Below are 26,774 nucleotides of genomic sequence, written 5' to 3'. Positions count from 1 at the left end.
CGTTGTTTTTGCAAACACACCTGTGGCGATTTTGATTCTCCTGCAGGCCCAAATGTTAAAATGTTACTGTTCCTGTCTACGGTGATAAATGGTTGTAGGATATGTGAAACTGCTGCAGCGTAAATAAATAAATGATGGAATTGAGGACTGCGGGGGAGCCAGCACACGCACTTGGTTTGACAAAACTGCTTTTTCACTTAAATTACGTTTTACGCTCGCCGCTCGAAAGAGTACAACATCTAGAAATACGACCAGGGAGGTTTGTGAACTGCTGTCCTGACCACAGCCGAGGCCCGTGTGAGTCGCTCTGTGTCTCTCGGACACCTACCCACCACCCTCGAGGACAAACAAATGCCCGTGGGAGGCAGACAAACGAGCCCAGTGGCGGCCGGCGGTCGCGCCGGGGGGGGTCACAGTTTGACCTCTCAGAGGTCGTTCATTTGTACTTCAGATAGCGTACCTCTATCTGCACCCCACACACACACACACACACACCTCTCTCCCAACCCCCCCCCTCCGGCTTCCAGGGGGTTCTCGCTCTGCCATGTTGTCCTTTCAATCAGCATGTAATTGGATCAGCCTCAGCGATTAGATAAGAGCGACGTATCTGGCTCAAAACAATGATGCATATCGCATCACAGCCGCGTGATCTTCTCAAACCACTGTGGGCACCACTGATCAAGTCCTCAACCCTCATTCCTCGGCCCGGGTCTGACGCGAGCTTCGCAAAGGCACGCGCACACACACACACACACACACACACACACAATATGCGCATGCACGTGCCCTCAAAACACACGCCTTTACATGGTCAGTCATTCAAAAGAGGGAAAAGAGGGAGAAAGCCTCAGATAAAGCCCTCTCTTTCTAATCCTCTCACTGGGGTAATTAAAGATACTCACGGCTTACTGTGCGAGGCCTTATCCTGCAATCTAAAGCATCTAAATGCCGAGCAGCTTTTACCTGCGTTTGGGTTCTGAGCGCCAGCTCCAGCAAAAAGGTGTTTTGGCAACAGAAGGGAGCCCAGCTATCGCTGCCAACGGATTAACACGACAATAATTGCCTGATCTAGAGCTACGCGGGATGAATTGCCCCTCGTGCTTTGATTTTATGACTGAATGGGAGAATAGATGAATGAATGTCTTCAACTAGACAAAGTATATGGCGCTGGAAGAGCTCGGGGATCCAGCGAGGGGAAGGCCAACAATCGAGGGCACCCGGCGTCTCAGGTAACGGCACGCACACCCGGGCCCCGTCCGGATTTTAATTTCTAAGTGGAAGATCTGGGATTATCCCTCATAAAATGTTATCGTCCTGGTAGGAGAGAAAGATATCTTGTGATCTGTCGGGGGGGGGGAGGGGGGAATTTAATCTATTGCCACCTCTCCGAAAGATAACAGGCCGAGCGCTTTGGCCTCAACAGGCCCGAACCGCCGTCACCTAACGGGATTCACTGCAGGGAATCAATGGGGGCTTTTCTTGTGCAGATGACCCAAACATCAGTGCTGCGTAGCCCCCCGCCCCCCCCGCAGCCCGAAAACAACGCAGCAAACCTCTGTCTCAGAAGACAAAACGCGCAACTGTTTTCAACGACACTGGACAGAAATTGAAATAAAACATATACACGTTTCTCTCTGCCGTAGCAGACCAGACTTTCGACGTGTTGTGCTGTAGCTCATCTAAAGCAGCAATGTGTGCTGCCAAAAGCTGTCAATAGTATAGTGAGTATGTGCTGTCAAGTGACATGAGGCATGTAAACATCTGCTCTGGGGTCAGACACACGTGTACAAGCACACGCACACACAGACAGTGAAGTTCAGCAGGAGCACGTGACAGTCCAGTGCAGGGACTAATCCTCTAAAACCACAAACGTAACGCACTGTGAGGCCTTTATCTATCAGCCTTAATACAAACATGTTTGATCCAGCTATTAACACCTTCGGCAATTATCTATTTGTGAACCAGCATGAGTTGTTTTTCTTCCTCTTGCGGTCACATTCACATAGGAATATTACACCCCCCCCCCCCCCCCCATGGCACTATACGATAAGCCAATGTGATGTTATTTAAAAACGTAACACAAATAGACGATCGCTAGTATGGAACATAACCTCAAAAACAAACAACTAAAAGCAACAGTATGGTTTTTAACTGTTGACTGAACGACTATTTTTATGGGGTGAATTTCCAGGACATGTATAGGTGAGCAAAAAGAGTTGTTTGTAATAACGACAGATATTCTATTCATATATGCGCTCAAACATCGAGGTGGGGATCAGCATTTTATAGAATCATTTAATTGGACTGTAAAGCAGCAGGACTCCAATTCATAATATATAATACAAAAGCAAATCCCGTGAGGCTGTCGGGGGGGAAACTCTTATCCAAACTGGGCCACTAAAGCGCGTTTAAACGTGAAAACGCTGCGGCACTGCGGCATGTGGAGGTGCGCGGGGGTTGTGTGTGTTTTTTTTTTTTCTTCTTCAGTGGATAAATGATTGACAGCCCTCGGTGACATCACTGCACGACAAAAAGGGTCGCTGGGGGAAGCGCAGGCACCAATCAATGCAACCACTACGCCGTGGCGCACAGAGGAGAGGCGACGCGCTCCCCGACTGGAGGCAACAAGGTCCAAGGAGCGACGCTTTGAGTGCGCTTATCTCCCCCCCCCCCCCCCCGCCCGCCTCCCTCCCCTCCCTCCCCCGACACAGCTCCGATCAACTGCCGCTGTCTGTATTTTGTCCCGGCGAACTGCTCTCCGTTCGAAGATGTTCAACCAAGATGCTTTCCCCATAGATCGGTCCTGCCTGCGCGGCGGCTCCGCTTCCTCGTAGACCGAACGTATCTGTTTGTTTGTTTTTGGTTGTTGTTTTTGTTTTTTTTTGTGTTTTTTTTTCCTTCTTTCCGCGCTGACCGAGACCGAACTCCGAGAAGCAGCTGGTGAGAATATGTGCGAGAGGCGATCGGCGGAGGGCATGGGCTGTCTTGGGTCCCTGGAGGAGAAGAAGCGTGGATTAAACACGAATTAATGTGGAATTTATCGGAGCGCCAAGGTGGAACGACGACCGGTTCCTCGCTTCCTCGTCAGGTAAAGACTTTTCGCCCCCCGGTCGGACTTTTGTGCAAAGAAACCACACGCCGTCTGGTGTAAATGACGCTGACCGAGTGTGTGCGTAAAAGTTTAAGCGTCCCCAACATATGAAGTTCTTGTTTGTCTTGTTTTTTTTGTTTTTTTTTAAATGTCTTGTCCCGGGTCACATCTGTCTCTGTTACGCACGTCAGATGTAACACCTGCGAGCCCCTTGAAGTAACTCTATCCCTTCTGATTACACATGACCGCCGAAGCCTCCGCGAACCAGACGCGCGTCGGCTCGCTACACTTAAAACGTGCTTTCGTATCTCTTCTAATTGCAGACTGTATGTCTGCGGTGCCCCCCCCCCCCCTCTCCTCCTCCTCCTCCTCCCTACCCACCCTCTCCAAAAACCCCTGCTTCTTTCTTTGATTTGTCATTTTTGTTCGTCTCTTCCATACCTGCCTCACCTTGATATTTGTGCTTCTGCTCCCGTTGAGATCAATCTGGTGCGCTAAGGCGCGCTCCATCGCCGGCGGGGCTGTTTTTCTCAGCCCCCCCCCCCCCCCCATTTTTTTTTCTTTCTGTTTTTTTTTTTTGTTCTACTTCAAAGTGAGGAGCCTGTCTTCCCTTTCTAACCTGCAGCCCTTCAATCATTCCTACTGTATGGGAGGAGGGGAGGTGGGGTGAGGGGGGGGGGGGGGGGGGGGGGGGGGGAGTGTTGCGCTCACTTTTGGAGAAGCCCCTGCTGTGTCTGCCCCCATGTCAATACCCCAGCGCCAGTGTATTGACGCGACACCAACTTTCTCCGCAGGGACTGACTGATCATGGTCGCCGTGGTCCGCTCTTTCATGGTACTGCTGATCGCTCAGGTGTTGCTGGAAGGTGCTACGGGACTCATCCCCGAGGTCGGCCGGAGGAAATACAGCGAGTCCGGGAAGCAGACCCCCGAGCGGTCGGAGAGCTTCCTCCACGAGTTCGAGCTCCGGCTTCTCAACATGTTCGGACTGAGGCGCAGGCCGACCCCGAGCAGGCAAGCCGTGGTGCCGCAGTACATGGTGGATCTTTACCGCATGCACTCAGCGAACGGAGACCACAGCGCCAAACGACCCAAGAGCATGGGGAGGCACGCAGAGAGGGCTGCGAGCAAGGCCAACACGATTAGAAGCTTTCACCACGAAGGTATGTATTAGTGACATACCTGTCTCCCTCAGACGGCACCAGCCTATATTTAAACATGACTAGTGCGCCAGGGCCGAACTTCAGAGTCTTCTCTGTTTTATGGAGCGTTCGTCATTTACAGGTGACACGCGTCCACGTTATGTGTCACAGCCTTTACCCAAACGTCCCCCTCTGGCGCAGCTGTCACGGGGTTCGAAAACATCAAGGTGGGCGGCGGTGTGCCTGCGGTAATTTGTTTCTTAATAATTGATGGTGTTTGCGTGGGACTCCGAAAACAGTTTTTTTTTTTCCAGACACGCACCATAGGAGCGGGATAAAGGGCGGCGTGCGCGGGCGCGCAGGTGATAGTCATCTCCGTCTCACCTCAAGGACACGGGACATGGCATTACGCGGGCACGCGCTGTGACATATCGGGCTAGACGGAATTCTGAGTCATTTCCAACAGGACCTAGACGAGTCCTTGGCAAAAAAAAAGGAGGCCAATGAGAGTGTCGCGCGGTTTCGTACTATATCCGAATCGCCCCTCTCTGCGCGCCGTGCGCCATTACGCGCGTTCCAACAACCACAATTGCTCGCTCCGTTTTTTTTTTTTTTTTACCTTGGATACACGTCGCTTGTTAAGTTCGCTGTTTCAATTCCATTTTTAAGTTAACACACGCTGCCCTGATGAATGAGGCGCACACACGTGGATACGGTGCATTAGTTCAGCAGCTGTACGCCGTGTTTACACGATGCCACAGACGACCACGGTTATTTTAAGCCGCCTAAAATAATCCAACAGGTGAAATTCAAACATGACTGAGGCTTATAAACCCGTGCAGCAGTGCCCCGAGGCCCTGGTCGTACTATCAAGAGGATGATGAATGAATGACATGATAAAAAAAAAAAACCTTTACTCGTTGAACATAGCAGCTCTGTATCATTCTATCCGCTAGGTTCCTATATTCCACTTAACAACGTTCAAGTCACCCGAGTCCATAGGAGCTCCACACAGAGTCCTTGTACAGAGTCCTAAGTGTTTTAGTGGGGAAGTTTCCATGGGTGAGTCAGAGGGGTGGTTGAGTGGTTGCTTGGGTGCTCTCCAGAGGCCTAGTGCAATGACACCCAGTGGCTACACTGACACACTACAAACACGCCGGGCTGAGTGACTGCTCCCTGCCCACTACTGGAAACCTCTGCAGCTGGCCAGCAAACACCTTGACACCACCGGCCATTACCGATGTGTTCAGACAGTGTTTACACACGCTCCGCTGACTCTTTCATCCCATGCTAACAGAGCCGCAGGCTTGTTAAGGCTTCCCACGTCAAGAGACGCGCAATTGACGGCTACTCCGCGTGACAAGCATTTCATCGACTGATGTAAGCGCAGCGCGTCGATGCAAACTCGCTCTAATCACTCATCCAATCGGCCGTCTGATATTATATGTGCCCGGGTACTTAGTTTCACTCCAATCGCTTTTCAAAAATAACCATTTCCCCCGTGCCAAATAGAACATTTCCACCATTACGCAGGAAGTGGCTGCATGCCTGAAGACAGGTCCGTGATGAATGACCCGACATTAGCCTTTATCTTCTGTTTTGGCACGTGACGCAAAATGAAATTAGGAATGTTGATACACTTTTTTTTCCCGACAAGCCGCAACTCGTTCACACAGAACAGAGACAGGAGGGAGAGAGTGAGCCGCAGAATACACAGAGAATGAGTGACAGACGAGGAGGCGTAGAGAAAAGAGGATTTGGGGCAAGGAGAACAGAGGGAGAAGGGGATTTGGGAGGGGGGGGGGGGCTGAGGAAGGAAAGAAAGAGAGGGATTGGGGACAGGGGAGAGGGAAAGAGAGACAGGGGGCTTTCCCACATCAAATGAGCAGTGATAGGCCTAATTGAGGTCTTTGTGCCTCTGGAGGGAGGTTTAGGATGAGATGGTGGAATTTCCTAAATGGCTCCTTTGAAAGCGCACCCGGTTCAAAGTTTGTGTTTGTTTCACCACACCGAACAGATTAAAAAGTGCGTCTATACGTCTTCTATGAACTTCATAAAGTACAAGTTCAAAGCAGAGCAGCCTTAAAGAAAATTGCAGCTTCGACTTGTGTCTTTTAATGTGCACGCATGGAAGGGGAATACCTCGCGCAGAGGGTTTCTACGCTTTGATTGGTCAAATAAAAGCAACGTTGTATCAGCTTTACGTTTTATGGGCTGTACATGCAAATTGAGACATCGCATAGGCCTTATTACCATGGAAGTATAACCTTTCACATTAAAGCAGTGACATTTCAGAGGGGGGGGGGGCAGTTGCTTAAAGGTTAACGCAACAGTTGACATTTATTTAGGAACTTATTCAATCAGGTTTATACTGATTTCCACATTCACCTTCTGTTCATGCTCCTCTTCTGCGCGTACGCCAGCAGCCGAAGCAAAAAGGCTAATTTGACATTAGAAGGCCGACTGGCGAGCGTGTCTGGAAGCGCGCCGCTTTCACCGTGAATTCACCAGCGTGACACCGATTAAATCTCCGCGAGAACATCGTCACACAGAGTGACACACGCAAAGAGACAACGTGTGCGCGCGCGCGTGTGTGTGTGTGTGTGTGTGACAATGGCCCACAGCCGCTCTGCGTAACCACGTGGCAGCTTGGCCGCGCAGAAGGCAGCCTGCAAGTTGTGTGAGTGTGTGTGTGTGTGTGTGTGTGTGTGCGTCTTTGAGAGAGACAGAGACGGAGAGGGAAACCATGAGAGGAACCGTCTTTTGCCAATAACTCGCTGGGCTTGAATCCTGGATGTTGTTTCACGTTCTTGAACCGTGCCCTGACTCTTTGTTTCCTCGTTGGAATGGACTTCACACATACGTCCTCTCACGCCATGTCTGTCCGTGTGCCGTCTCTTGCAGAGTCCATGGAGGCCCTGGCCCGGCTGAAGGGTAAAACAACCCAGCAGTTCTACTTCAACCTCACTTCGATCCCCGAGGAGGAGCTCATCACCTCCGCAGAGCTCCGCGTCTACAGGGACCAGGTCATGGGAGCCGCGGCCCCCGACAACAGCGCCGGGAACAGCAGCACTAGTGGCAGCGCGCCGGCGGGTGGCTTCCATCGCATCAACATTTATGAGATATTTGGAGTTCCCTCCGCCCAAGGTGGGGAGCCCCTGGCGCGTCTGCTGGACACTCGGCTAGTGCGGGACTCTTTGAGCCGCTGGGAGAGCTTCGACGTCAGCCCCGCCGTGTCTCAGTGGACCGCCGGGAAAGGTCGCAACCATGGCTTCATGGTGGAGGTGCATCACCCAGAGGAGGGGGCGACGGACGGGGAGCACGCCCAGAGACGCAGCAGGCACGTCAGGGTGAGCCGGTCCCTGCACCAGGACCGGGACTCGTGGCCTCAGGCTCGGCCTCTGCTGGTGACGTACGGTCACGACGGCCGCGGGGACTCGGTGCTCCACACGCGGGAAAAGCGCCAGGCGGCGCTCCGCAAACAGCGCAGGAAGCACCAGCACAAGGCCAGCTGCAAGAGGCACGCCCTGTACGTGGACTTCAGCGACGTGGGGTGGAACGAGTGGATAGTGGCGCCGCCCGGCTACCACGCCTTTTACTGCCAGGGGGAGTGTCCGTTCCCCCTGGCGGAGCATCTCAATTCCACCAATCACGCCATCGTGCAGACGCTGGTCAACTCGGTCAACTCGAACATCCCCAGAGCCTGCTGCGTGCCCACTGACCTCAGCCCCATCTCCCTGCTCTACCTGGACGAGTACGAGAAGGTCATCCTGAAAAACTACCAGGACATGGTGGTGGAGGGGTGCGGCTGCCGGTGAGATACCGACAGTGGAGTGGAGCGAAAGAGACTGACAGAGACATCAGAGGTTATGTGGACACCCGGTTTCCCAATGAAGACGTTTATTTATATGAAAGACAAAACAGAGTTATTGTGGAAGAAGAAAAAAAAAGCTATATATGAATATATTTATGTCTACGTAAAGTTGGGAAAAATAAATATTTTAATCAGAGGAATATTCCTTTACTGGTTTTGAAAATGTATTTCAAAATGGGTGCAATACCACATGAAGTATAATGCTCAGATTTTTATTTTGTATTTATTTCTATTATAACCACTTTATTTGTAAATAAATTATGTGTATTTATCGTGAAAAAACAACAACCGTGTTCACTCAAATTTTCCGAGAGCCGCCGCCGGGAACCAGTCCCTCCCGTCGTTGACGTGTCCGTGCGAGGGGGCCGACGTGTGGGGGGGCGGACATGAATGACGAGTGTTTCAAACCCTGACAGAAATTAGCTGCACAAACACGCCGCGTGACGAGGAGCTCGCGCCGCGCTGATTGCAAACCAAGCATTGGACTCCTTTTGGTAAACGTAATTGGAAACCGACAACAATAGAGGCGGGTCGGGGGCGCCGGGCCGGTGTAATGAACTGCGGTGGGGTGCAGGGGTCACATGACGGGAGTGACACGTTACAAGCCCACGAATGTGATAGACTCCCAGGGGAGGATTAGAACAACACCAGAGCATGTTTTCATGCATTACATGTCACTGCGAAGAATTACATGTCACTGCGAAGATCCCTGGGAACGTTCCACTTGGCTCCTGGTTTTTTTCTGGTCTCGACCAGTATTAACGGAGGGGGGGGGGGGGGGGGGGTGGGAGAAGGTGGGGGGAGGCGTGTGGGATCTGCAGGGCTTCTGAAGGAGTTCTGACGAGGGCGGCGGGGTTTATTTATGCTGCGATTTGAGACTTGAGAGATCTCAAAACTGTGGCAGGCTGACCACATCAACGGGCTATCAGCAAAGACTGGCACTTTAATTAATAGAGACACACACACACACACACACACACACACACCTGCACCTGTCCACATACTGCACGTGCTCAGACAGATTCTTCCCCGCTTCAGAGTTGGCCGCCTTTCTTTGTCGTCTCTGACTCACGGGGCTCTGGTGTGTTTCGGCGCTGAAGGAAAAAAAAAGCAAAAAAAGAGTAAAGGAAAGAAATAAATCCAGGGGCACGTTTCAGAAACCTTCTCAGCTGCAGCAGATAACAAAGGGCAACACAACACAACACAACACAAACACAATACCCAACGCCGACGCTGACGCGCTTCATTCAGGGGGACGAAAACAAAAACGTAGCACATGTTGCCGCAGGGACACAGTTTGAACTGTGGACACCTGAGTCAATATCGTCCCACTGCGAGTGTTTAAGGTGTCGCCACAATAGCCGATCAGATGATGAGAGGGAGAAGAGAGGCCGAGGGGAGAGTCTCTGCAGAGTTTGACTGACTGCGTTTTTCTGCTGTGTTTGCATTAGAAAGGGTTTGGAGGGATCACAAGGCAGCTCAAAATGCTCTAAATAGAATGTTTTTTATGTGAGCGCACATTGGGACCGTGGAATGTTGGTTTTCAATCTCAGACACATGCATACGCATGCACGGAAAACCAACGTGGTTGTTTTTTCAATCATCTATTCAAGGGTTTCCTGGTGGGCTCTTTCTCCTGAAAAACCCCACAAATGTGCGTCGGACAAAGATACGCTTGTTGCTCATGTAGGAGATGTAAATCAAAACAGAAGGGGCCGTGAGACTTTATTCGGTGGGGGGGGGGGGGGGGGGGGGAGGGGGGGGGGGCAGCAAAAACATGCTGAAATGTCACTTCTTCTTTTTTTTCCTCAGATCACATCTGTTTACCTATTCTTATCCTCCGAGTGTTTGCACCCGGCGACTCCAGATGATGCAACCGTGCAATTATTTCAAACCCTCCCCCCCCCCCCCCCCACCCCCACCACCACACCACATTTCAGTTTCAATCTTCTGCATGTGTTATTTTATTCTACCATGCACGCCCTCCCCCACCCCCCCACGCCCCTCTGGTCCCATCTGGTGTCCATTTCTCTCCTCCGTGGACCCCCACCAACCCACAACCCCACAGATGGGCTGCTGCACATACCTCTGCCAGTAGCAGCAGCCCCATTTTAATGGACTTCAGGAGGAAGTCACTTGGCTGGCACACTTAATGAACATTTGATACAAACCAACAGTTAAAGCGTTAAAGTCCCAAAAACACGGCTGGAAATTTCTGTGTTGAGCAAAAAAAAAAGGTTTTGAGACTGAGTGGCTTTTGCCATTATGGTTCAAGTCCATAAACCTTTCATTGGGTTGGGTGGAAATACTGCTCCCAGGGTGGGTAGCACTTCTGAACCCCCCCCCCTCCCCTCCCTCCCCCCTCTCACCCGGCACCCCCGTCCCAGCTGAAAACAGGGTTCCGGTTGCCGCTGTTTCCTCGACTTCTCTCTCCGGAGCGGCGTTAGTGGCGGCCAGGTCCTAAACTCCTCGCTAGGAACAGGGGTCAAGGGTCAGAGTAATAAGGACCCATTATCTCCGCCATTACCGAGTGGCTTCCCGGCTGGACGCGTCACGCCGCGGGCTAGCGGTCAGCCGCCGCGGGCTGAGGCCCGAGGAACGTGTTTGTGTTGCAGAGTCCGTTCTTTCCACCCGGCACAACCAGCACCTATTTCGCCCCGCGGGAGAATTGATGATGAGCTCAGACATTTAGTCTGAGTGCAACTGTTTATTCCATGATTGTGTTACAAAAGCCCAACTGTGAGATATGTGTTCTTGGCAAGATCGTCTTCACCTGCTACACAGACCTCAGCAGAGTCACTCTGCGAAAACAGATTTCCCCCCCTTTTCCCTCCTCCGGGCACATCTGGTAAGTCTGTTAGAGGTGTCCTTCGCTGTCTTTGTTTACGCACAAAAACACACAACAGAGCAGCCGCATGACTGATGAGAAAAAAACAGTGGGAGCGGCGGCCCGCTAGCGTGGCAGGGCTCGTTTCGTTTCGTTTGGTGGGCAGCAAACCGCACCGAAAAATATCTGCAGCGCCAAACAAGCCAAATCATAAGGGCTGCGAAAAAAAAAAACGATTCCCAGATTTCTGGGCCGGGGCCGGAAGGGGAAAGTATGTGGCACGCCGTGTATCTTCGGTGAGGCGGAGGGGCTCAGTCGCCGTGGGAGATCTCCGCTGGCTCCGTGCCGGGGTGGGACGCAAAAATGAGACCAGCGAAGAGCTTTGGAGTCTTTTTCAAACTTTGGATTTTTTTTTCTTCTCTTCTCTCTCCTTCGTGTGCTGCACACACACAGATTTCAGAGGTGGTGCACGTGGTGTTTTCTTTCCCCTCCCTTCGGCATTCTGAGAACAGCCAGTCAGATGACGTCCAGCATGAAACTGTGGCATCTGCGCTGCAGCTCCGGACACATCAAACAGACGCGCGTCCGCAGGATTCAGGAGCAGCGCGAATATGGAAATGACTTTCCCAGCACGACTGCACGCACGATTGTACTTTTTCACGTATATACAAGCGTCCTTCGCCCGCACGTATGAATTAAAGCTGTGAGCGTGTGCCACGAAAGGCACCGGGACACCAAGAAGAACCCCCCCCCCCCCCCCCCCCCCCTTCCCCGCCGACCTTCTCCTGAAGTATGCTCGACTACGACCATTACTGTAAGAGCTAATCATCCGTGCAATCACGGTGCCGTCGGCCTGGAGTGACATGCTGAAATCATTACCCCTGGCTGGGACGCCATGGAGGAGACTATAATACAGCCTTATACTCACAGCAGAAGAGTTAAACGTTGGTCGCCCGTAATGATACTCTGGAGGCGTTGAAGGCTCAGAGGATGGACGTGACCTTAAGCCAGACGCTTTTTGTCTGCGGGGAGCAGCAGCGGGAGAAACGGCCTTCGTGACACCATTTCCTGCCAACCGAAGCCATTTTTTTTAAATCGATATAAATATATGTAGTTGCCATGAAGATCATTCATTTTCATTTTATTTGAAACTGTTATTTTGCGACTCGAACAGACGGGCGTCAGATTGTGTTCGTTGCACTTTCCACGCATACAGGCAGGAAGGAGTTCCATATGGACCACATATGGGCCTCCAGAACTGGCTCACGGGTTGGATTTGCCTCTACATGCTGATCTAAGGTCAGTGTTGTGTTTACTCCTCTGATGGTTACAGTTATGGTTGGGCAGGAGGGGGTCGCAGGGGGGGGTTGAACCCGACTGATCCCGGAACCTTGCCCGAAGGGCGTCTCTTACACCCCTTGAAAGGGGTTGTGTGGTTACGGGAGAGGCCTCCATCTTTGTAGCAGGAAGTGCAGAGATCCATCAAAGGGAGCTACATGACATCCTCCAGCACGCCTGCTCAATAAACGTCAGTCCCGAGCCCCGTAAATCCCACGCATTCCCGCGCACGCGGCTTCAAATCAGCGCCGCTGCTGATTCGGAGCGGGGAAAAGGAAGCTCGAGACTCGGTTTTGTCTGATGACAAATAGTCAACACAAGTGAGTAATAGGTATGGTACAAAAAACAGCACACAGATACACAATTACGTCGCTAAATAGGCAATAAAACGCACATTTTAACGCAAATTTCTTCTCCCGAAATCAAATTATTTTGTACTTAAAATGAAATTAAACTGGAAACTGAAATTTAACTTAAAATTAAATTTACTTAGGTCTTTCTACAAAAGCCATATAGAAATAGAATATTTAGAAAAGTATATAACATAGTAGGTATAGTCATTGTGATATTAAAATATTTTTGTTGTCATTTTGACAATATGGGTTCTCTACCGGCACATGTATGCATGTAACCATCTGCAGCTCTGCCCGGGTGAGACCACGACGCTGATAGCAAAGACCAGGACGGTCCGGTCCAGACCGCCTCTCTGCCGCGGCGGACGCCACCGCGCTGACGCCGACATCCCTGTCGGGCTGAAGTGTCGACGCGGCACCTTGAGGAGCTCCAGCCATGAAACGAAACCTGTTATGGAGCTCGGGGCCTCACTTGGTGGTCTATGAGAACAAGCTGGCGCGGAACCTTTTGTACTTATTGCAGATTACCGAGAGGCTGCTTCCAGATGCGGTGCACCGGGGGGGGGAAACGGGCCCTCGTTCCCTGGGTGGTACGGGACAAACCCATTCCCCACACTTTTCTCATTAGCGTAATAAGCTTTGTATAAACCAGTGCACCGACATTGTCAAAGACACATGCACCATCTCCTCCATCCGTCCATCCATCACACATCTCTGTGCTGCAGCTATTCTCGTATCATGTTACTGTTTCAAGTCGAGCTGTGCACTAATTATATTACACCAAAGTGATGCAGCGCGTACGGCACACTGCTCGCGCGGTGGTTCGCGGGAGAAAGACTTTTCCGTACCCATCTGTTACTTTAGAAAAAGGCCTGGAAGACCTGATTGCAGAGGGAGATGAGAGAAGCCTGTTTATGTAAAGAACAGGTCCACAACCAGAGGGCCCCATCAGCTCCGCTACAAGGTGGAACCCTCCACCCCCCCCCCCCACATCACACACACTCTCCCACCGCCTGTCAGTGGCGTGGCAAAGTCTGCCTCACCAGGCTTCCTGTGACTCACTTCCTGTCCCGGCCCTGCACCTGCACTCCCCCCTGGGTGATGTCATGGCAGGTTTTCCTCTCGGAGTCGCACTACCGAGCACACTCCCCCGCCTGCGTGCGTGCAGTGTACTGTGTGTGTGTGTGTTTACGGGTGTACATCCATCAGCGTGCCTGGCTCAAACATCAGTCAGCGGACCTGTGGTGAATGCCGCCCTTCATGGCTTCGGCGGTGACCTCTTCCGTGAGGGAAAGGCTTTGCAGCGCTGAAAGGCAGATCAAACAGAGGCGAGTAAGAGGACAGTGGTGGTTGGAACAGGGAGTCCCAAAGCTGGATTATTGGGACCCCCCCCCCCCTTCCTCCTCCTCCTCCTCCTCCTCCTTGGCTACCGTCTTCTCTCGGATACAAATGAGTCCATTTGTTGCCTCCTTGTGTCTGCGTATTAAATTACCCCTCCGTCAATCCGTCTGAGAATCCTCACTGAGCTTCACGTAATGAAAACTCGACCTCTATGAGAAAGGAGTAGTTCTGTTTTCCAGTGAGGAGAAACCACCTCTAGATGTCCTCAATATCTGCAGGAATAATTACAGTAGGCCGCTCCACCGTTGGTGACCGCAGTGAAAATGATAGATTGAGGGGAACACACTACTTGGACGGGCCCATGAGTAAATGGAAATATTGTTTGAGAACGAGTGCACGCTTTTTTTCCCCCTCGTCCTCGTAGGCCGTTAGAGGTGAGGGCTTTTTTTTTTTTAACTCGCTCTTTTCTCCCTGGGATTGAACGTGTACGTACGTGAACGGGCAGGAAATGCCTTCCAGCTCCCGTCAAGCAGAGGAGAAACCCGTCGGAGGTCAGGGGTCGCAAGAGGAAGGCAGCAGACGTGTATCTAATATTCATTTCCCTTTCTGGTACGTTCACAGACCTCGTGCTGGTTTCACTCCTTTATGGGGTGCGTTATGGACCATTACTTCTCGCTAGTTGCCTGTTGACAACATTAGCCGCTGTAATGGTCGTCCGTGGGAAACTCTGCGCCGCGTCCTCCCTGTGTGTGTGTGTGTGTGTGTGTGTGTGTGTGTGTGTGTGTGACGTTCATCTGGTCCTGGAGCTGATAGATGGTCCTGCACCAGAAAGAGGCCAGTGAGACAGTGAGATAGAGAGAGAAGGGAGGCTCGCAGTAAAGTCCACATGGTCCCATCGTGACTGGAGCGGCATGAAAACGTGGTCATTAAGCGCCCGCGGGTGTGAAGACGGTTATTGATAAAGCACACTGAGAAACGTCTGTCTGCCATTAGAATGGGCCCCGGTTTACCAACATGCGGGGGGGTTGACATTGGACTGGATCTCTGTGCTGTCACTGGGCAAACAGCGAGCGTTCTGTTGACTGGGACGTAAAATCGTGCTGTTGGGTTTTGGGTTTCCAGAGCGGGATCAGGGCTGCAGTATATTGAGTCCATGTGGGGAGCGCGTTTTTAATCTGAGCCTTACCCACAGTCCTTCCTGTTTCTAATTTGGCGCTGCAGCGGTTTTGTCCGCGGGCCAAGAGCCTCTCTTCCACAGAGTGTCTATTTCCTCTGAAGTGAACAGTACCAGGTGTGCTGGCCTGAGATCCCTTGGAGAAGCCTGCTTATGAATGGCCCACATCTCGCTCTTTCTCGCCTGTCTTTGTTTTATTTTTTTCTTCCTTTCATTCTTATTTCTCATTCTGTCGCGCATTCTCTTTCTCTCTCTCCTTTTCCACATTCTTTCTTTCTTTTTTCCTTCGCTGTTATGTCTTCCCCGCCGCGGTTGATCCCTTTGTCTCCCTCATCCCTTTGGATTTTCTTTCATTCCTCCCCTTTGCTCTCTTTGCCGCCTTCAAGATCAAGGTGTGGTGCTTTGATAAGTCATAAAAAGGCAGCCTGCGCTGATGAAAACAATAAGAGACAATAGCTTGAACAAGGGCAGCACCATCACACGTCAACCGGGCCAGACATCGGACGTAATGAATCTCACCAGACGGTGAAACTGTCAAAACATCCAAATCACGTTTGGAATTCTGTTTATTCGCCTTTGTTGCAGCATAAAATACCTCAAATCCTTCAGCGGTTACAATCATTCTGAATGAACTTAACTTAAAGAAATGTCCACAAGCAGCCAAAATACCCTAAATAAGGAACACAATTAATTCATGCGTGCAGGTGGAGGCAGAATGTGTGTGAGCGATAGGCTCCATCTTCCACACGTTGTAATCAGTAACTCATCCAATCTGTGAGCAGAGGAGACATGCTGTCACGCTGCTTCAAGGAGGCACCGCGATTGGAATTAACCTCCAGTGACCTTCACCCCCCCGCCCCCCCGTTCCCCTCCTTCCCCAAAACACACTCCCTAATGAGTTGCGCTTGAAGCGGCGCGGCCTTTCCTCCGAGGCAAATAAATCCCATCAAGGCAAAGTCATATTCTCACTCATCTCCGAGGACAACGAAGCAAGAGAAAGCGCGTCGGCTGCCAATGATTTAGTGACTTAACACGGGGGGATACGTCTGCAAAGCCATCAAGGAAATGAGGGTCCACCCAAAGGGCTCTTTAACTGGAACACATGAACTCTTAATGGTGTTTGTGTTTGTTCAATGTTGCTTCCGCATCATTTGCCAAAGACTTGGTGTAAAGGTCATGAGCACAGGCCGCAGATTCTGTTCCCAGAGATTGTGAGTCCAACAAGACTTACGCTAACCTCGGATATATTTAATGTACTTTTACTTCTTTTTTTTTTATTAATATTTGTAGGGATGTTTAATCTGTAAACTATCAAACCTTGAGAAACGAATTCAGCCCTTATTCCCGCCTCACCGACCACCGATCTGTAGCGCTCCATTCCACTCATACGTCGGTTGAAGAAGTAGCCTTTGACCCCCAACTAACAATGGAACCTCCCCGGCCTTTCCACTCTTCTGATTCTGTGCCAAAGAAGCCAACCACGGGCATTTACGCCTCCGGACGTGGCGTTTCCGGCATCAGCACACGCTTGTGTTTACACAGGATGTTCAAACTTGATGCAGATTAAACAAATCCAATTTGGAGGCTGAGTTCCATCACCTCCTTTATTTCAACATTAAGTAGATGAAGCCGGGGGCCAGATCACAGCTACCATGTCCAAGAGGATTGTGTAGGGGGGGGGATGATGTGTACACCAGTAAGTCCAGCAAGTATTTTGAGAGTATTTATATGTGGAGAGAAGTCATCCGCTGGTTCCCACAGGCTTGCATGTGGTTGGATTTGCTCAGTGTGGTGTGGGATATTTTTTCAGAAATCTCCAGCTCTGCCTGGCAAAGAGCCGCGGGCCTTTCGAAGGGCCCACGGGTAGTTTGGCATTGGTTCCGTTCCCACACTTACGGCGTAAAACGCAGGGCCCGGCTTTGTGCAGACATGCCCAGACCGGGCACACGTAGCACCATTCAATGTTAGGGACATGTCATTTTGCCAGGACTTTTTACATCTTACATCAGATAATCACTGATTACTTAAACTCAGGAAACCCTGTGTAGGTCAGACGGCAATCGTGCCAAGTTCTCTTTCCCGTATGGGAGAGTAGACGGCTTCCACGTTTGGCCGAGGGCGGGTCCTCTGATGGAGCCGAGCTCCAGCTCCTCGGGTTGCTGACTGAGATGGGAAATTCTACAGGGGACTGAACGGTCTCTGACGCTTTTTTCACGAGTTGCAAAAGGACGTCCTTTGTGTGCACAAGAGTCATTTGTTCAACAGGATTTTTTAATTGCTGCTCGCTCCCAGTAAACCAGTAAGTTGGCTCGTGTTTGGGTCCTCACCTGTGTCCCACTTTCCCATTTCCGAGGGGGTCTTGACCTACTGTGGCACCTGTTTGGCTCGCGTCCGGTTGCCCATCTGCTCCGGGCTAATGCAGCCATCCCGCTTCTATGGAGTATTCAGGATGGCAAGCTGTCCGCCTAATTGTATCACATTCTACGGGCTTTGTCCCGGCCTTCCCTTGCCAGCTAAAGGTTGCCGAAATCTCATCCGCCACATCAGAGGGGCCCCTATTAACCCCTAACCCCGGGTTGGTGTGTGTGGACAAGGTCGCTCCTCACACCCAACTCCGGGCCCATTAACACGTCGCCCCATAGCAGAAAAACTATTTTGACGGGCTGTAATTGGCGCTAAGTGACGGTGGACAAAGGCCCCCTCTGTGCTGCCTGCCGGACTGAGCGTTACTGACCACTCTCTGAGCTTCACGCTTGACATTTCCTTTCTGAGTCCGATGTGAGAAGAGAGGAACTGGGGAAGCCCCTTCCTGCACCGCCACCTCCTCCGTTTCTCCATCCCTTCGAACTGTGTACCGTGGCGCTCCTTTGAAAACGTGAGATAATGAGGTTCTAGGTGGGCAGAGCCGGCCGCGGCAGAATTGCGCGGTGTAGATCAGCGGAGGTCCGACTAAGCCAATGGCAGGGCCCTTCCTTTCAGAGCCAGCCTAATTAGTTTATGTTAGCCGAGTAAGGTCAGGGGGCGTGTTTGACTGAGGCCTTTTCTTTAAAACGCCACAATGGCGCGATGATCTGTGGATGCAGGTGCAGCAATCGGCTGCTTTAATGTTGCGGAGCGGCTTTAGGTTTTGGTCGTACGGTTGAGCAGCGAACCGGCAAAGACAATGAGGTCTTTTACTTGAGTGTATGACATTTGTAAGCCATTCTCCAGCCATCCAGTTGGCTTTCCAAGTTGATTAGCCTTGAACTCAAAGCACTCCACGAAAAACATGGAAATCCCCTCAGTATCGTAGCCGGATGGTGGTTAAAAAAAGATGGCCAGCCCTGACTTACAAACAACTAAAGACTTTGAAAGTATACTTTTCCTGGTAGTCTTGGCCGGGTGTATTGAATCGCTAACCCTGAGTCGACCCAGCGAATTATAAACCGTGTAGTCTGAGCACTATGTTAGTAAATGGAAGTCTCCCCCCCCCCCTCCCCCCCTTAAATCGTATCACCATTTACCTTGACTGTTTTCATATTTATGGCCGATGCAAATCCCCAAAAATCACAGTCAATCCAACGATTGACTGTGATCCCGAGTTCCTCCTGTGTGCCGTGCTTGTGTCCTTAGCAACGCTCCAAGGGAACCGGGCCAGGCTTCCCTCACACAAAGCTGTATATTTAAGACAGGTCTAACTCCCTTCCGCATAGGCCCTGCCATGCTCTCATTCCCCGAATTTAACAGCCTGACGTCAGGCAGGAGCAGCGGAGGCAGCGGAGGAGACTTTAATACCAAATCTCTCCCCCCTGTCATTACCAGGCTGTGTGACCGCCTATCAGAGGCCCTTGAGTGATGTGGGGAAACCCGGGGCCCGGTCCTCCCAACCCCTGCAGGCCCGGCCGCCTGTTCTGTCCAAACCGAACCGAAAACTACAGGACGGGCACAGCCAGGGTTGACATCAATGAGGCGCCGGGCTCTTCATGCCCACTCTGTGGTCGGGAGGAGAGAAGCCTGGATCTCTCTCTCTCTCTTGCTCGCTCTTAATCAAACTTAGACTCACAGTGACAAAAATAAATTAGACTTAAGACTGTTTCGATAGCTGTTGCAGCTGGAGGAAGTTTCCTCTCAAACACGGTGGATGGAAGGTAGAAGGAAATTAACGATCTGGCCTTAACCCAGGTCGGAGTGATGGATAGTACCGGCCGCCTAAGCTGAGTTCTGGGTTATTTTTTCTATGTTCATCCCTCCATTAATAATCGCCTGGAGTGTTTTTCCTTGAACCGGAAAAAGTCAACCGCACCTTCGCCGACACTCTGAAGCTGACCACATTCCTATTAAATCCACATGCAGATCACCTTCATTTAATCGTACCATAAACCATCAACACAACAGCATTAAACTTACGGACTGACAAAGTACTGAATGATTATTTACACTGAGTTAAAATATGAAAATTGATAATTCCACTAGTCTTACACCTAGCATATGGCACTTGCATAATATTGTGTTCGAATTGTGTTGATTTTTTGCCTCAGAGGAGAGGGGGGTGGCGGCGGAGGGTGGGGGGGGGGTAACCCAAACAACTCAGTCAGTCAGTCCGGCAGCCCATGTGATGCGGGTCTTTATGAGGGGACACCTGCAGCACCCGGCGTCCCCGGGTCGGCTCTGTGAAAGCCTCTGAACTGGGTGGGGGGGGATTGAGGCGAAAGCCAGAGGGCCGGACCCAGGTTTGGCCCCGAAGGCCTTAACTATCACTCCAGTCCACGGGTTGCCTTTGGCCTTGCTAACTGTTCCATGAAATGGGCCCCAGGAACAGTGCAAACCTCCCAGAAACAGGCCGCTCACTGTTAGCCAACAGTGCCGCCTTTGTGTGAAAATTGTCAAAGCTGGCCCTTCTCTGCGCCGGCCCTGCCTTTCTTTTGAGCCTCAGCTGTGAGCAAACAAAGCTGGCTTAAAAGGTTTGCATGACGGTTGGCTAGCTGGCTAGCTAGCTAGCCGGCTAGCCGTGTAAGTGTTTGTGACTCCTGTGTTCTGCAGGTGGGGCTTCAATGGCTAATGAGAGAAGAGCCAGTCAACGCTCTACTGGCCAGGCCATTAGAAAAGACCAATAAGCCTGTTTTTTTATGGTTGACTGGGAGTGAGGCTCAAGGATTCACGATGTGATCCAAATTAAACACTTCTATCCTCGTTGAAATGTTCATTGCGAGCAAGTATGAGTGCTACGAGTCTTGCATAAATATCTAAGTCTAGACATTGAGTGCTCTAAGTTTTGGTTTTCATCCACAAATACAATTGTGTTCTCTAGTTAGACCGCATTAAAAGTGTTTTTGGCAAAGGCAGCAGTAATATTCCTAACATATCCTACCAGGACTCGTTTTCAGAATTCATCTTTTCGGATCGATCCATATTTCAAACTATTCCTCTATGATATCCCCCGTCACGCAAACATTCTGTGTATCTTATAGTAACTATTGAGCAGTTTATAGAATTCTTTAATAGTGTCAGGAGAACATTATAGTCACTGCTTTGTTACGTATGGTCGTGTATCGTCATGTCTCTTGTTTTAGTTTATTTAGGCAACTCATTCGTTGCATTCTGTCCAGAGCTTCTCCAAATAAAGAGGAGGACATTTGTTTGCAGCCAGCTGTCACAGGTGGTGAAGCTTAATTCAAACTCCGTCAGCAAAACACCGTCAGTGTAAACCTCACAGGGCTACGTCAGAGTTGCCAAGCCCAACATTGCGGTATTGTACAGCAACAACAAGTGCTTTGGTAACCTGCAAACTGAATATATATCACTGTGACCGGTGCAATGCCCCATCGTACCTGCCCTTCCTTTCCCTGCTCTGAGCAGAGAAAAGAACACATGAACGGTTGCATAAAGGACCCGCTGGTCATCTGAAATCACTGTTTATCTCACACACCATTCATCGGGTTTGTCGGAGCACAACATGTTCGGAGGAAACAGATGAAACCTTTTTTAAATGCTATTTGTTATGGGGTTTTTTTTTTATCCGTGGTTGAGTCCTCACAGCTGTGGATTCACATGCATGAGCTCCCTGGAAGATGTGTTGGCTTTTCAGGCTGTTGTGTCACAACAGGAAGCTATACAACACCACAAAAAAGAGCTACAGCTACATCTGCCACGGCAAGGATAAATGTTAACATATTATTTAAGGGAGATAAACTTTGCTAAGGCAGATTGTTTCCCCTTGTTTCCCCTTTTTTTCCCCCTTTTGGACAGAAAGGGAAACCAGTAGCACTCGGTTTAACCGCGCTTCACTTTGCATAATTGTTCCCAAGGTTGCTGTTTTTTTATTTGACTTTTCCGTGCCAATATAATTCAATTTCTGTGGCCAAGCCAAATATTTGCAGCGTGGCTTACGCTTCTAAACTGAGCTGTAGTTTGGGGCAAAAGAGGTTTGCCCTGCCAGTAGCCCTGCACAGGCACGGCAATAAACAGATTCACTGTTCATCCACAACAGCTCTGCTTCTAATCCCCCCCGTCGATCAGCGCCCTGCAACCGCCGAGGTTTAATCACACGTCAATCCACGCGTCGCACTCGGCTGCGTGCTGGATGGTTCGAAGGCGAAACCCACAGTTTACTTCTTTCGGAACAGATGACACAAACTGGAGGGAGTCAGAGTCATTTACAGTTAGCTGAATTCCCCGCTGAGAGGCCCCCGGCTCAGTGCTTCTTCCACAGAGCTTGCTGGGAAATATTTACAGATGGTTTCCATCCAGATCTGGGTCACTCCGTTCCACATTCACTGCACAGGTGAGCTGGAGCAGGTTCCTTTGGCTCTGCTCGCTGGCCGTCCTTTCCTTTCCACAGGGCTGGCAACGCCGCGCCGCCGCGTTCGGGCCCCCGGCGACAAACAAGAGGCGCTTTTGTCGACGGCGGCGAAATGACACCGCCAAGCCGCCCCGCTGCCAATGTTGTCCAGGTCTCCCCGGGTCATTCCCCCCCCGAGGGGCCACGAGACCTGCCGCGGGTCGGTCCAATAGAGGCCGGAGGGGGGGAGAGGGAGAGGGGGAGAGCGCCCTCGGGAGGATCGGTAACTCTGCTGCTGCAGAGGAAAACAGCCTCTTTCACATGGAGCGTGTCTTGGCGTCCAAGGTTGTAATCACGGAGGATTAGCCCAACAACCTCATTCCAGGCGGGAATTATTCCTTATTCCTGTCACGCTGTCAGAAATGATATTTACCAACCACTTTTCCCGACGGTCCCGAGGCATCGGGGGGGAGACTTGACTGATGAATGGAAATCGGGCAGGTGTGAGATAGTGATATGAGTATTAACAAAAAGGCTCGCAGGTGATCTCATGACAAGCTTCAATGTAGCTCAAATCACGGTGAAAAAAAGCCCCTGAATAAATTCAGATACTTCTTCTTTTTTTTTTTATAACCGCATACATCACAAAAGTCACCCGAGGCCGGAGCATCGGCCCTCAACAGGTGCAGCCCTCTCTCTCTCTCTCTCTCCCCTCTCCTCGGCTTGTTTTCCGTCTGCCGTACATGTGGAAAACATCTGCATAGGTGGTCCCTCTGCGCCCCCTCCCCTCATTTACTCCCACCCTTCCATCCTGTCTCCCCACGTCTTTCTCATTTCGTGCCGGAAGAGGCAAGTGCCGATAGTAAACATGGAGAGGTGTCGGCGTATTTCTGGGTCCGAGCTGCGAGGTTTACCCGAGCATATTTTTGTTCACTGTGAAAAAAGCCGACGCGGGACGGGACGGCCGTGCGCAGCTGCTGGTCTAATTTGCCCTAAGCATGTACAAATAGGACGGCCCACACAGACCATAAAAGTGGAGTGGAGGTTTTGCTCAACGCGGCACTTTTGTCTGACCGAGAGCACATGGCCGCCTTCCAGAGAACAAACAGGTCACAAAGGAGAAGACGCAGGCCCGCTCTGCTGATCTGTGCAGTATCACGGTTGCTCCACGAGTAAAGGACCTCGCCAATTTCATATCGAATGGCTCACGTTATAATAACATAATCTCATTGCCTCCTGTAAGCTATAACAATGTAATATAAATATTCTTTGTTTAACTTTTGCAACTTCCTATGCTTGAAATACTAGTTTTTATTTACAGACCGGAGGTCAGTGGCTGTCAGAACGTATTTACATCAAACCCTTATGTATATATTTTTTTAACAAAGTTCTCCAGGTTGTTTCCCACCTTGAGAATCGCACCAGTGTCCCTCCTGTTCCTTCTCCATACATTTTATTGCGCCACGGAAATTCTTATTTGCTCTTGAGCAATTTGCTCTGGAAACCCCCTGTAGATCCTATGAGTACCGTGCGTTTATACAAGTACACACACACACGTCTGATAGGGGTTCCCCTTTAGACACCGGATAAATAACTGACTTCAAACAGTGAACTAGGTGCTAATGAACTGGATCCTGACAGGGTTTTGCTTTCCGCGAGCACAGACACGGCCCACAATGGATCCATTCACAGGATCTCATGGAAAGTGTTGGTAAAGTAATCCCGTCGGAGTTTATGCGACCTTTTCCAACTCTCAGTACGTCTTTCTCCCCACAGGGCCTTTAAGGCCCGGCCAAAAACAACACCGACCTGCATCAGCTGATAGGCTACAGGCACCGGCGAACCACATTTGCATGTTTCAAAATGGCCCCCATTCACAAACGGATGGCGAGTTGACGCCGGGGGAGGGAAGGAACGCGACGCCCTGCTTCCTCGCGCGTACCGGCGCTCGCGAGATCAGGCGCGGCGACTTCAAGGCCGCTGTCGAAGGTGATTTGGTCCCGCGTCGCTCCGCGGCACGTAGCGCGGGACCGGACCGGAGCGCTTTCCGATCCACGCGCCGGGCCCGCAAGGAAAGGCGTTTATTTCATCGTTAACAGGACGCCTCTGTGTGCTCTGACAGGGGTAATAAAACTCAACAGCATCGCAGATGGCTTTGTTCAACGCATCGGATATTCACACAGGAATGAAATAAACGATGGAGACGGTTAGAATCGAGCATTTGATCGTAAATTCTGCTGACAATGAGGGCAATGAATCCATCAGGCTTAATGTCTGAAAAAGGGCCTGTCTATCTATCTGTCTTTGTCTCAATGTTGGACTAACGGAGTATCCGCCGCTCGCCATCTTTTCACATGGCCGCGCTCATCGAGATCTTTTATGTTTCTGGCCAGCAAAGGGATGAAATACTGCCGGTGACAGGTGAGGCGATGCTCTGTAACGCGAGCCGCTTCACAGTAGCCACTTTTCAGAAAAAAGTGCAGTCTTTAAACATTTGATATCGTGTTCCAGGCCAGGATTCAGGGTCACACTGAGCTGACGACCTCGTATTTATCTGACCTGACACCATGAGAAGTTTTATTTCCATCAGATGTTTCCGTGCAGAGGGAGCTGAAGAGAAAATCAGCCTTGGCTGTGTGGCATGGAAAGATCAAATAAAATTCATAATGCATGAACTTTTTTTTTATATATATATATATATATATATATATATATATATATAAGCTCCAATGGAAACATCCACAAGCGCGGACGTAAGACGCCACTTACCGGAGCACCCTTCGCTCCACCCTCATAAATAAACAATTAATTTTAGAAATAAAAGCGCCTTTATACCGAGTCTCCACTGCAGTGCGAGGATTACACACAGTCTATCTGAGGAGAGAGTCCAATATTTGGGCAGGTCCACACATACGGCCTGTGTTCAGTCGGCCGCTCGGCTCCGGGTCACAGACGCTCTGCTGACCATCACACCTGTTGCTCGACTCTCATCACAGGCAGAATGTCACATCTCGCTGACATTTGCAAAGCAAATAAGCTGCCAGGTGAAGGTTTGTCCTTTCGGGAGTTTTTTCAAAGGGAACCTCTCGATATCCCCGCAGGTCAGTGGGATTAAGGACGAACGCATTGCCATTTGAAAAAAGTAAAGTATGAAACAGAAGAACGACCCCCGAGCTGTCAAGTCCTTCTCCCACAGCGTAAGACGCAGGGTTTTATGTGTAGGGTGGGGGGGGGGTGGGGGGGTCCTTGGAACGCCACGGTGAGCAGTGGCCACCTTATGAAAACAACACCTTTGAACAGTGTTGACCTGCGATCCCGTAATAAGTCACGGACGAGGCCTCCGTCAACACGTCAAAGAAGGATGGCGTTCACTGCTCCCTCCCGCCTCCCCGCTGCATCCCCTCGAAGAACAACCCCGCCGCCCCGCTTCTCCCCCCCGGAGCTCCCGGGGCTCGGCGGCATGAATGGGGCATTGTGATGCGTCTCCGTCACGGCACTGAATGTTTTCACTTCCATTTGATCCGTCGGCGAGGCTGCTAATTGGGTAAGCGTGTTCCCAGGTCACCGGGAGGTTTCTCCCTCCATTAATACAGAAAGCCGGCGAAATACAGATGTTGTTTCCCACCCGCTTCCACGTAGGTTCTGACCGGCTTCAATTTATCGTGTTTAGAACCACGGTCCAAAAACCTGGCCCTCTCCTGTCCTCCCCGGGACTCTAAAGACCACGTTGGATGGTTCTCTGGGTGAAGCCCGGTGGATATTTGTCCTTTCCTTCAGCTTGGCCCGCGTGCGCGATGATGCCAGCAGGACCGCAGGTGTCACGGTGGCGTGGACATGGTGTTACTTTGTCTGTACTCCATCCAGGCCTGACAGGTCCAAATGATGTTATTTTCCATGTGTCCGTCCACCAATGACACAGTTTATGAGGCTCAGGGTTTATTTGTTTGTTTTCGTCATGGAATTTACATTTCCTGTCTTACACAACGACTCAAGGCGACCTCGTGTGCCAGCGCTGGAACAGAGAGCTTAGAGCGACTCACGGGGCGGCTTTGCTCCAGTTAATCTTCAGGGTGTGGTCAAAACCGTCAAGTGGTCGAAGAGACTGTCCTTTGACTGGTGCGCAGAAGTCGGCCCCGCGGCCGCCGCGCTGAAGTTTCCGCACCGATTCCAGGGCAAGTTCTTCTGCAGCTGTCCGCCCCGTCTCCTTTCCTCTCTCCATCTCTCCTCCCCGGGTGGGACAGTTTAAGAGACGCAAGTTCACCACTTGGTCGGTGAAAGGACGCAGTCGTCCCCTGCGATGTTCGGCATGACCTTTACTAAGAGTGACTCCAGAGATGCCTTTCATTTCTAGTAGCGTGTTCCTTTAAAAGGTCATTTTCATATTGGGATAACTTGAGTGGCAGTTATAAGCTTCTGGTTTCTTCCAGTAAGACACGTACGATGATTAAGATGTTTTTTAATTTCAAAACAGGCATGAATATTTCCACCGCGGTACTCATGTGGTTCTGTGTCATAAAACATACGTGACAACTAACTCTGGAGCTTTTCCTCCTGTGTGGTCTGATGGCGCCACACAGTGGCAGCAACTTCATTACAGCACCGACGTCCACTAAGAGTTTGCTTTTTCTCTCGTTTTTTTAATTGTAAATTGTTCGTGTCGTCTTCCAGGACACGTAGGAACCCTGTCAGATGTTTTTCTATGTCTCTCCGCAGGGGAATGCAGGCTTGCAGAATGCAAAAAGGCTAAAGCTTAAACTAGTTGATAAGTTGATTTATTCAGATGAAATTAAAGTTTAAAAGAGTAGAAATTAAAAAGTGATACATGCCGTCAGATTTGCGGCTAAGTCTATAATAAGAAAGATGGTAGTATATAAGCTA

The 26,774-nt window shown here is 50.6% G+C and overlaps 1 protein-coding gene across 1 annotated transcript; it reads left to right on the top strand.

Annotated features, from left to right (window-relative positions):
- The first annotated feature begins 2,557 nt into the window (after nucleotides 1–2,557).
- On the top strand, nucleotides 2,558–8,388 carry bmp2b (bone morphogenetic protein 2b). The gene is made up of 3 exons (XM_078093577.1): nucleotides 2,558–3,088; nucleotides 3,886–4,253; nucleotides 7,137–8,388. The coding sequence occupies exons 2-3, from the start codon at nucleotides 3,899–3,901 to the stop codon at nucleotides 8,048–8,050; spliced, it is 1,269 nt and encodes a 422-aa protein (XP_077949703.1). The 5' UTR covers nucleotides 2,558–3,088; nucleotides 3,886–3,898; the 3' UTR covers nucleotides 8,051–8,388.
- The last annotated feature ends 18,386 nt before the right edge of the window (nucleotides 8,389–26,774 follow it).

This window comes from Gasterosteus aculeatus, chromosome 18 (assembly GCF_964276395.1).
Source record: "Gasterosteus aculeatus chromosome 18, fGasAcu3.hap1.1, whole genome shotgun sequence".
In the NCBI taxonomy this organism is placed as follows: domain Eukaryota; kingdom Metazoa; phylum Chordata; class Actinopteri; order Perciformes; family Gasterosteidae; genus Gasterosteus; species Gasterosteus aculeatus.
This window is presented reverse-complemented; position numbering and strand designations above follow the sequence as displayed.